The sequence below is a fragment of the Amia ocellicauda genome, chromosome 23 (assembly GCF_036373705.1).
Source record: "Amia ocellicauda isolate fAmiCal2 chromosome 23, fAmiCal2.hap1, whole genome shotgun sequence".
Classification (NCBI taxonomy): Eukaryota; Metazoa; Chordata; class Actinopteri; order Amiiformes; family Amiidae; genus Amia; species Amia ocellicauda.
The window spans coordinates 3,072,168-3,084,831 of record NC_089872.1 but is presented as its reverse complement, the minus strand read 5'-3'; the positions used below and the strand labels follow the sequence as shown (position 1 = coordinate 3,084,831).

At 37.3% G+C, this 12,664-nt stretch overlaps 1 protein-coding gene across 9 annotated transcripts in view; it reads left to right on the top strand.

The window, feature by feature from the left end:
• Window positions 1-12,664, top strand: part of LOC136719232 (sodium/calcium exchanger 1) — a 246,297-nt gene that overhangs the window by 221,865 nt on the left and 11,768 nt on the right. For all 9 annotated transcript variants that reach the window (XM_066697091.1, XM_066697089.1, XM_066697088.1 and 6 more), the window contains one exon: window positions 7,130-7,405. In XM_066697091.1, coding sequence (XP_066553188.1) covers window positions 7,130-7,405 — 276 coding nt within the window. The remainder of the gene's footprint in view (window positions 1-7,129; window positions 7,406-12,664) is intronic.

The following is a 12,664-nucleotide window of genomic DNA, read 5'->3' as shown; positions in this document are numbered from 1 at the left end:
CACAGTGCACACATTCTTTGGAGAGATATGGCAAGTGCACAGGTGTGCTGTACCGCAGTCCCGGTCAGTTATGCACCTTGAGATATCGAGCGTAAAGTTGGTTCTCATTGCTTTTTACAGTAGATGGCAGTGTGATATTAAAATGTACTTCGTACTGATGTACACATCACTGTTCATTTTGAAGTGATGATCATAAAATTGTTTATATCAACATCGTGTCCAGCAGTGGCGCATTTAGGGGGAGATGCACGGTTCCATGGCAATTTTGAAAAAAATATACACAGACGGCTCAGGACTCGAACCCACAGCTCAGGCACTCAGAGCTCCCGATACGGTGTTACACCCGCTAGGCCAATCAGGTAGATGTGTTCAGCCACCCACTTCAACATTGTAATTATTAATTCAGAAGGTTATGTCGCTTGTTATGTGCTATGTTCAGTGAGCTAAAACTACTTAAAACATGTTTGCACTCCACTATGACAGACGAAAGTCTTTATGGGTAGTGCACCTGTACCACCACTACTGTATGTTGATGTTATTGGTGAATTCGGGCATCACAACAGGAGACTTTCTATGTGAATGCAACTCCAACATAGCAGCGGAAACAGTGGATTTCCAATGAACAGTTCCAGCTTATTTGTAGTTAATTTGTAATTAGTTTTGTAGCCGGTACATCACAGTTTGTTTTTAACCCAGCTAACACACAATGTTGCCACAATGCTGTAGCAACATAATTCAACATTGTGGCAACTTTGTGTGTTAGCTGGGAAGTGGACGCTGAATAAAATTTACATTGATCCATTATTCACCGTACCATTGTTCCACCCGCTAATAGATAACGCCTAGGTAAGGGCTTCTGCCAGTAATAATAATGATAATAAATAATGATTAACTACACATCTTTCATCAATGGCAGCTTCGGTTTTTATTCTGTTCTTTTTTCCTTCTACTCATATTTGTAACTGCTACAAAGTATATGCTTGTAGTTTTGTCAGTGGGGAGAGTAATGCGGTGGATTCACAGCATGGAGTGCCACATCACTGCGTTTATCTGCTTTATTGACCTATTGCTGCTTCTCGCAGGACCGTCTTGCTCTTCAATTTCAGACACTGATTAGCTCACGGTGCCTCTCACACTGCCCACCCATCCCGGAAGCCACACCAGCAAAACATGTCTCCTCCCCATTCGCAGGTCCTCATCTTTTAGATTTAATTCACGAAGAGCTCAGCTGCGAGATTCCCTCCTGCGACTCTTCCGCAACTTTTTGCATTCGCACTTTTCAAACATTTCTTATTTAATCCTGCCCTAAGTGACTGCCTTTGCTTAAATAAGACTTTCTACCCATACATTTCTATGAAAAATATTTCAATTTCCTGTGTACTAATGTTGGCAAAGTATGTAGTGTACATCTGTACAACATATTGTAACCATCTAGAGTGCTAACATCAGGGCAAACATACTTATCAAACTGCTTATCAGACTACAGCTGTCCCACACAAATGACGGTGGTTGATATAACACCATCATAGATCAAAGATCAGATTACATTTTTATATCACAAGAAACATAAGGCATTTAAGCTTTTCATTAATTCTAATATTTATACACCACCAGTCAAAAGTTTTAGAACACCTCAATATTTCCAGATTGTATTGAAATTTATGCAGTTTAATATCTCAATGTATTCTTTCTACAATGGAAATCATATTGTTTGGAAAATTCTTCTCAACACTGTTGCAGAAGTTCCCACAAATGTGTTGCACTTGAAGGTTGTGTGAACTTATAAGCCCCTTGTCTGGTCAGGATCCCCTATAGCGCTTGAAATACTGGACCAAGTAATGAGAGTTATTGTCCTCTGCTGCAGGTGCTAACCGATTTACTCTTACAACCCAGTAAACAACTGCTTTCAGCCAGACTTTTGTTTAAACAAGAACAGTCTCCAGTTGTCACTCACCTGGTCCTTTCGCCAAAGATGGAGTCCTTTCCAAGTCAGCAGAGTCCTGGGGCTTGGCTCCCTCTGCTAAGCACTGCTGCGCCTGCAGGCTTTTGGTACACCCTGAAGTCCTTGGGTGGATTTCTTGGATTTGTAGTTGTTTTCTGGTTCTTCTTGTTTTGGTTGTAGAAATAACTCCAGTAGCTGACTCTTTTGTTCTCAAGTATCTTGGTTTATTTATTTAACCAAGTACTTCCTTTCATCTTATTTGACTTGATTTCCGTTATTGTACACGACCACTGCTAAGCTAAGCTAAGCTAAGCAAAAAGGCATACCCTTGGCATACCCTTGGCATACCCTTGGCATACCCTTGGCATACCCTTGGCATACCCTTGGCATACCCTTGGCATACCCTTGGCATACCCCCTCCACTCACCAAACACAACCCACCTTCCTTTGTCTTCCGGTCTGCCTTATATAGCCAGAAGGCCCCACCCTTCCTATTCAGCCAGTGCTAAGCACTCTGGGAAGTGTAGTTTTTCACCCTTTCAGACATTTTTTTAAAGCCCCCATGCGCTATTTCTCACAGTTGCTTTTTCTTTCACCCTTCTGTCCAGTTAATCCCCTGTTTTGGGTCATTATCTTGCTGTAGCATGAACCCCTGACCAACTAGGTGTATACCAGAGGGTATTGCATGGTGCTGCAAAATGCTGTGGTAGCCAAGCCTCTTTTTCTTATTTTGCCATCTTAGCAATGGCTTTCTTACTGCCACTCGACCTGTCAAACCTGCAGCTCGAAGTCTTCTCTTCACAGTTGAAACTGAGACTTGTTTACTTCGAACAGTATTAAGCTGTGCTTGAAGCTGTTGTCCTGTGAGCCGCCTATCACACAACCTATTGACTCTCAGAAACTTGTCTTCTGATTCTGTTGTGGCTTTGGGTCTGCCAGACCTCTTCCTGTCAGAGTTTCCTCCAGTTTCCAAGTGCCTTTTGATGGTGTAGGAATCTGTACTTAAAAACTGGAAAAATGGGGGTGTTCTAAAACTTTTGACCGGTAGTGTATATTTTTTTTGTATTTGGTTTCAAATTGGGATTTTGATATTTTTGTCATCCAGTTTTTGACATCTTTGTCTGTACTCTCATCTACATCCACCACCACCTCATCTTCATCCCCTTCTTCATCCTCCTCTTCCAAATGGCTATTATCACAGTCTCCATTACTGTAGAGTTTTCCCCAATTTAAAGTTTTATCAGATTTGTTCACTATTAAACCTTTAAAATACTCCTTGTCCAGCTCATTTAAAACCACACTAAATCTGGAATTTCTCACCTCTCAGCTAGGAGACAGGATATTTTTTTAACCAATAATAAAATGCTGGTCATTTTACAGCCATTTGTATTGGTTAATATAAACACTAAACCTGTTTGCTATTGGTTAACACAGTTTATTTGCTGTGTAAAATGGACCAATTAAAAAATGTAATAGAGTAAATGTGAGTGCTGAATCTATGACCGATCAATGGCTGTCACTCATTACACCTCTGTGGGCTGATAGTTGGTCCGGTAGTACTCTGAAGGTTAAGTATAGCTTCTTTGAAGAACTATTCTGAGTTCTGTTTTCTTAAAAATAATGCTGTTACGTTTCCCCAACAATGTATAGGAAAACTAAGATAAATTGTGATATAAGAACGATTTACATTACAATGTCCAATGTTTATGCCAAAGCCTCTTCAACACGGTGATATTACAAAATACAATACTTTGAACTGTAAGATTTTAGACAAGATAGACAAAATCAAACCATATGTTTCAGGGTTTGTTTCATTAGTTGTTAGACCACTAACTAAGACAATAATGAACAATAGTTTTTTTTAAAAGATCCCTACAATTAGAAAAGTATAGATTTGTGTTCAGATCTCTAAATAATGTTACAAGTCAATGTCTACATTATCAAAAGCAATTTTCCATCTTTTTTTTTTTCTTTTTTGTTTGTTTTAATGCAGGGTTTACTTGTCTTTGGAAGTATTGCTGATATCATTATATTGTAGGTGTGTATTTGGTTTTCTAATTCTTATTGTGCATCTTCTGCATTTTCAGGGACAGTTGTTGTACTGCTGAAGACAGTGTCATACAAATGTTTATTTCTTGTCCATAGCTTAAATTCTTAAAAAAAGGATCTCTTGATTGGTAGTGTTTGTCTTTAAAAAATACATACCAATTGATAGATATTCAGTATTACACTTATATAATTTTTTTATTTAAATTCAAGCTATCCCATTTTACTTGTCCTTTAAGTATTTGTTATTAGTATTTATTTATTTGTATGTCCAGTATAGTGAACTTATAGAGCCAGTATCTTTCTGACATCACATGGCTGCTCGAGGGATGATGAGGTGAATGTGTCTGCAGATACAACTCCCATATTTGTGGATTACCTGCTGTGAGTCTGGATCATATCTAAGTTGACATCTTGAATTCAGTGGGCAAACATGAGGTGCTCCCAAGTGGCACATCTGGTAAAAGCCTTCACCTGGTTTGTAGGATGCTTCCTATAGCCTGTATTGAGCAATGTTGCTATACAGCAATGATTCCCAATCTTATTCCTGAAGGCCCCTGTATCAGCTGTTTTTCATCCTGCACCCCATTGTCAGCTACTTAACTGAACGATCAACACTTGTTAAGAGCCAACAAATAACTGACAAGCTTCAAAAAGGCAAACGTTGGACAAAAAACATCAGACGCAGAGGTCCAGACCAGGCCGGACCAGACCAGGGTTGGGAACCACTGCTGTAGAATATCAAGGGAGGCGGCTCACAATTGTCTGCAATCTGTTGTGGTAGGGTGGGTAGAAGCTGGCAGCATATCCATCAGTTCTCGGCACACTAGCTACTCCCTGTGGCTTCTAATTTAAAGATAAAATTGGATCTGTTTCATCCAAAACATAGCCTACATATTTAAATGCATGAAGAGTGTACAAAAATATTGCTTTTCATTTGAAGCAAGAAGTTGATGCCATGAGCCACTTATGTCTGAAAAGCTATAATACATAAAAAACAAGGTGCCTTTAGAGAATATGTATTTATTTATTTATTTATTTATTTATTTATTTATTTATTAAATAATGAAACTCTCTGCAAAAACACTGCTACAGCAATTTCCATATGCAGTCCATATGCAGTTTTTAAGCATGGCTGTACAAGCTGAATCTCTTGTGAAAACAATGCAACAACTCAGTTGACCCAGCAGCCTTGTTTCTTTTTTTCTGTCAGGTTTTGTGATCACCTAACAAGAGTTATGAATCATTTGTCGTATATTAAACTATAAAATAAAGAATGAGAACTACTTTTCTTTCATGATAGTGGCAGTTACTGGGAATATTGGGTGATTTATCAAGTTTACCATAGCTACTGTAGATAAAGCCTGCAGTAAGGTTATGCCTGATGCTGTAATTTATTCATATCCTTTATATTGCTTAATATAGTTCAAATAATGTACCTGACACTTTTATTCCAGAACTCTTGTTATATATTTGATGTGTTTTTGATGTATTTAGGAGTAGTCCTTTAAGCTTTAAACACATATCTTTTCACTTTTAAGTGTAAATATGGGGTGAGACCTGAACATGTCACCCTGTTGAAATCCCCTCAGATACATTACTAAGGCTACAAGGTAACAGTTCTCTTTGACTTATTGGCCTGATTGGTATCTGTTTTAAAGTGGGAATCCACTGTAAATATATAATTATTTTTTATGTGGATACTGAATGCTAGCTTAAATTAAATTGTGTCTGTTTATTATACAACAACATTTCATATTGTTAACCTTTCTGAAATGGGCCTTGCAATAAAATAAAAGAATGGAAACAATATTGGAGAATATCTGTAGGAACTGCATTCTCTTTTATTTACAAAAATAAAACTCTTTATGAAGCCTTTACAGCCTACATGACTTTTACAATATTGATTTAACATTTCTTTAGCATGATATAGTAAAGGGTTTTAGCACAACTATCATCTATTCCCCCACAGTTGCTGCATATACTTAAAATGAACAATTATGTAACAGTTGATGTTGTTGTAATCTCGTCTGCAATACAGATGTAGAGTAACATTTTCACAATATGCTAAACTGTTGTGACAGCATAGCATGCTTTTAGTGTGCATTCTTTATGTCTTTCTTTCATTGTTCTTGTTAATGTGATGACAAAAATGCAATCACATTCCTTTTAAACTAAGCAATAGACTGAACATTTGCTCTTTGTTTTACTTCATAGAGGCCTAAGAGCCTGGCATGTATTTTTTGATTAAAATGTGCACTTAACATGATTTGAATTGATGTACTCCGTTTCACTAGGTATCTCAGAGCTATTCCTATAAACATGTGCTCCTTCATACCCAATTCACTTACTTAATGTAGATTTCCTTCTCTGTCAGCTTCAGGTATGAGGTTGCAGGTCAGGTTTTCTGCACAGGAACTCATAGAGATTTGGCAAATTTAAAGAAAGAAATGTTAATTATGATTTAGCAAGAACAGTTTTTCTGTAGGAACAAGAAACTGCTACAGCAATTATTATTGCTCCTTGACTGAGTGCAGACAGAATCCTGTCTGCGTTGAAAATCATCTGCTGACAATTTAAGGAAAGCTACAGTAGTATCCAAATTCTGGAATTGTTTTGTATTAAGAAGCTGAAGGAAATGGGTTTCTTCCAGCCAGCACTTTGGAAATCCTGTTAATATTTAATAGCTTTATATAACTGTGACAGAGCTAAATGTATTAGTTTAATTTTAGTTTAGGTCTTGGGGACTCTATCCTGGTCCCTCTGTTTTGTTCAGTTTTTGTATGCTTGTTATATTAAAGCTGCCTTTATTATTATTATTATTATTATTATTATTATTATTATTATTATTATTATTATTATTATTATTATGTATTTTGAAATGGTTAGGACCAAGTACACATATCTTTTTTAAATGGCTCAATTTTCATTCCAGTCTCTATTCACTATTCAATACTATTCACCCTTAAATCCTAAAGCCTGGGAACATGCATTAGTTCTTTGTCAACTAAGCAAGTTCCTTGTAGATCCTGTGCATTAAAAAAATACTGAAAACATAGTAAGCTTCAGTGTAACATTATTATTAATGAACATTGTACTGAAGATTGTTTTTCTGTTCCGCTTTGTCCTGGGGGGGTTCAGGAGAAGACGATGACGATGATGAATGTGGTGAGGAGAAACTACCCTCCTGCTTTGATTATGTCATGCACTTCCTGACGGTATTTTGGAAGGTTCTCTTTGCGTTTGTGCCACCTACGGAGTACTGGAATGGCTGGGCCTGCTTCATTGTGTCCATCTGCATGATCGGCTTGCTGACAGCCTTCATTGGGGACCTGGCCTCCCATTTTGGCTGCACCATTGGCCTGAAGGATGCTGTCACTGCTGTTGTCTTTGTCGCTTTGGGAACCTCTGTGCCAGGTAAGGCACTTTACATTTCTGATAGTTAATATGAGTGTCTCTTCAATGTTTAGGTCGCTGTATGATGTGTAGTTTTGTATTTTCTATGTAATTGTATATATACTTTAGCGATATAGTATTGTCCAGGGAGTAGGTTTCTGAGGAAAAAATAGAACAATATTATTTTAAATTAACATTCTCAAAGAGATGTGTGTATATATAGTGTCTACATATCTCATACAGTCAGGTCTAAGACAGCTACTGAAATAGGCAGTGAGCCTGGTTTTGCATTATAAAAAGGGGTTATTATGGAGACACAGATAAATGTTGGCGCAAAACCATTGACAAGAAACACAAAGACTAGTGTTATAAATGTAATACAAATTACAATGAAACAACTATACTATATACACTCACCTAAAGGATTATTAGGAACACCTGTTCAATTTCTCATTAATGCAATTATCTAACCAACCAATCACATGGCAGTTGCTTCAATGCATTTAGGGGTGTGGTCCTGGTCAAGACAATCTCCTGAACTCCAAACTGAATGTCTGAATGGGAAAGAAAGGTGATTTAAGCAATTTTGAGCGTGGCATGGTTGTTGGTGCCAGACGGGCCGGTCTGAGTATTTCACAATCTGCTCAGTTACTGGGATTTTCACGCACAACCATTTCTAGGGTTTACAAAGAATGGTGTGACAAGGGAAAAACATCCAGTATGCGGCAGTCCTGTGGGCGAAAATGCCTTGTTGATGCTAGAGGTCAGAGGAGAATGGGCCGACTCATTCAAGCTGATAGAAGAGCAACTTTGACTGAAATAACCACTCGTTACAACCGAGGTATGCAGCAAAGCATTTGTGAAGCCACAACACGTACAACCTTGAGGCGGATGGGCTACAACAGCAGAAGACCCCACCGAGTACCACTCATCTCCACTACAAATAGGAAAAAGAGGCTACAATTTGCACAAGCTCACCAAAATTGGACAGTTGAAGACTGGAAAAATGTTGCCTGGTCTGATGAGTCTCTATTTCTGTTGAGACATTCAGATGGTAGAGTCAGAATTTGGCGTAAACAGAATGAGAACATGGGTCCATCATGCTTTGTTACCACTGTGCAGGCTGGTGGTGGTGGTGTAATGGTGTGGGGGATGTTTTCTTGGCACACTTTAGGCCCCTTAGTGCCAACTGGGCATCGTTTAAATGCCACGGCCTACCTGAGCATTGTTTCTGACCATGTCCATCCCTTTATGACCACCATGTACCCATCCTCTGATGGCTACTTCCAGCAGGATAATGCACCAAAGGTCACAAAGGTCGAATCATTTCAAATTGGTTTCTTGAACATGACAATGAGTTCACTGTACTAAACTGGCCCCCACAGTTACCAGATCTCAACCCAATAGAGCATCTTTGGGATGTGGTGGAACGGGAGCTTCGTGCCCTGGATGTGCATCCCACAAATCTCCATCAACTGCAAGATGCTATCCTATCAATATGGGCCAACATTTCTAAAGAATGCTTTCAGCACCTTGTTGAATCAATGCCACGTAGAATTAAGGCAGTTCTGAAGGCGAAAGGGAGGCAAAAACACTATATTAGTATGGTGTTCCTAATAATCTTTTAGGTGAGTGTATATATATATATATATATATATATATATATATATATATATATGTGTGTGTGTGTGTGTATAACAGATTCATCTCAGGGTCTACAGTTACAATCCTGCAAAGCAGAGTTTTTAGTAGGCACTAGCAGTGGGTCAGAAGTTTTGCACCAGTTTTGACGTTCTATAGCAGCCCTTTTGAAAATTTACCCTGATAAATGTGTCATACACTGTTCTACACTGGACCATGGGAATACCATGATACACCATGAAAAATATTGGTATGCATAATATGATACACCATGGTTTATTTGTTAAATGCATAGAAACCACTGTAAAACTTGCACAACCATAGTAGACCCATGTTAAATGTGTACAAATCCTATGGTAAATTTACCAGGATAAACTTGCATAAAGGAGTTGCTTTACCAAATCTTTCAAATTGTTCTTAAACATTGCAAAACAAATAAAGGTGGATGAGGGCTTTGGTGGCCCAGTTTCCTAAGATCTGGAAGCTGATGTAAAGCCATGTAAAGTGGGTAAAGTGCTAATAATTTATTCTCAAAGCCCTAATGTTGTTTTCTATGCTTCATGTAGTTCTGGTGTAATTTCATGTCTGACCCTGTATTTTGATTAGTTTTATTAATATGATCTATTATGTGGCACAGAAGTGTAACATCAATTTTTATAGCTTGACTACAGAAAGTAAAATTGCTGGATGGATTCTATTTCAGCACTCACACCTCCTGGGCTAATTATGTTGAATAAGTCCATTTCATCTGTGGTGCATCACTCAAATTCAAATTAAAGTAATTTGTTACTTTCCCCCTCCTATGGAATTAAACAAAGAAAAACTAAGTATTGTAATCAATATAATCATGTACATTAATTGCTGTCAAATACTCCTCTGCATACAATTTGGGATTCCTGTTTTGAAGCAATAAAATATTAAGAAAAATAAAAAACTGCAATTTATCTTAGTTATAAAGCAAGGGCTTATATATTTGCAGTTAATATATCTTTGAAATTTAAGAAAGTTTACAGACATGTATGTGTTACATAAAAAATACACAATTTACTTTTTCAATATTAGAATTAGCATTTCACTAAAGTGAAAAAATTCACTTGTGACTTTCATGTTCATTTACTAAAGAGTCTAAATGTTAAATATATGACAGATATGTTTTGCCCTTAATACCAGAATCTTGTACTACTTATTGATAATCATTGATTGTAATGAATTGTGTTTATTTTTATTAAAAACAAAGAGGCTGCAGATAGTAAAAGATAAGTTTGTACAAATCTGGATTTTGTTGTAGCTGACCGTGACTGTTGGATTCTCCAAGAGGCCTTGCGTCATTGGACAAGCCTTGCTGGGGTTGAATGGGCTTGAAGTCAGATAGTATTGAACTTGACTTAACTTGTCAAATACAAGCGACTCCTATGGCTTACTGAGCATGTGTGAGCTCTGCAGTGTTATTGGTAAAATGCATTAATCCTTCCTCAATGCTGCAGTCAACTAGTTTTCAACCTGTGGCTTGTGAGGCATGTTCAGGTTAGTTGTGAGGATAACATTTTAACAAGTATTAGCATGTTCTTTTGTAAGCGGAAAGTAATAGGTGACGGAGGTAGTCAAGTTATTTTTGTGTGGTAATTCAGCAGCTTTAACTGGGAACAAAAGTTTATCAAGTCATAATTTGCAAAAATGTCTGGCATTAGCAGAAAGGAATATTTTTTATTAACTGTTTATTGCAGATTTTGAGATTAAAACAAGAAAAGAAAAGAAATACTAAAGGAAAAGCTTATTTCAGGGATTATATTGTGTATTTCTGTATTTTTGCTAACCAAAAGGGTCACCCATGGGATCAGTGTAATATTGCAAAAAAAGGGGGGGCTTGGTGTAGATCTTGTGATGTAAATGTGAAGTCTGTATAACTAAGCGATATTGAGATTGTGTGACATGCCTTTGACCATTTCCATGACTATGTTGTGGTTAAAACGTTTTAGGAATGTGGTATAAGCATTGAAATGTATGCAGCTTACATTGTCATCATAGGCTAAAGGAAACTTCCATTTGTGTCAAACCTCAATCTCACAATATTGCAAATGTTTTGGATCAGAAAAACTACCATCTTGCTATGGAAATTGATCACAAATACACACTCTGACATAGGGGGGTGATTATATGAGCAAGATCAACATTTCAGAAAAATATCTGGTTGGTTATGCAAGCCAAGCTGAAAAAAATACATAGAACACCATATCAAATGAAAAAACTAACTACACCATTCTTAACTCTGTGTAGTTCAGCTCGGTCAACTCGGATCAAAAGGCTTACACTATTTGAAACATAAATAGAGGAACCCCTAAGTCACATTCACAGAGTGGTGTTACACTAACCACTTGTGCCACTTTTTGACAGAATCAGTAACCAATTGGTGTGTTCTTTTAAAAACATTTCTGTTACTGCACATAAATGATTTAGCCTGGATCTAAATGAAGCATAACAAACTTGATCTCAGGGTTGCAATGGTATACTACTATCACAATACTACTGCATTGGAAATATTTGTTATATCATACCATGACCAATATCATGCTGTGATATTTAGATAATTACAGTTCATATAGAATTAGTTTTATAGTATCTGTCTTTTCTGTCAGTCATTAACTGATTAACCCCCAAGCATTCAAGCACAATCAAGTTCAGCACAGGGCTGGCTTAAACAGAGGAAATACATAATACCTCAGATTACTATAATATTAATATGCTACAAGCGCCACTGCTCCCAACAGAGATCGCTTCATTGTTTATCTCAGATAGCTCCAATCTCTATGGCAACATATACAAATAAAAATGCTACCAGTGTGTGCCGCATATGGCACTCAGCAAATTACACAAGGAAAAAGGGGAATAGCTAGCAATCAGTAATTGTGTTAATTTAGCACTTTCATTTCTTAAAAAGCAACATCATATTTTATATATGGTAGCAACCAGCATAACAATGTGTATGATTTTCCAGAATATGCAGGTTGATTATAATACTACAGTAATTGTAAAAAATGTGGCCTCATGCCATCATTTTTAATCACAGTATTGGATAAGTATATATTGTTGATTACACTACAAAAGTAAATATAAGAGTGAATCTATACTGGACTAGAATTGCAAATTACATGTGCATGCATGTTTATACATACATATATATATATATATATATATATATATACACTCACCTAAAGGATTATTAGGAACACCTGTTCAATTTCTCATTAATGCAATTATCTAACCAACCAATCACATGGCAGTTGCTTCAATGCATTTAGGGGTGTGGTCCTGGTCAAGACAATCTCCTGAACTCCAAACTGAATGTCTGAATGGGAAAGAAAGGTGATTTAAGCAATTTTGAGCGTGGCATGGTTGTTGGTGCCAGACGGGCCGGTCTGAGTATTTCACAATCTGCTCAGTTACTGGGATTATCACGCACAACCATTTCTAGGGTTTACAAAGAATGGTGTGAAAAGGGAAAAACATCCAGTATGCGGCAGTCCTGTGGGCGAAAATGCCTTGTTGATGCTAGAGGTCAGAGGAGAATGGGCCGACTGATTCAAGCTGATAGAAGAGCAACTTTGACTGAAATAACCACTCGTTACAACCGAGGTATGCAGC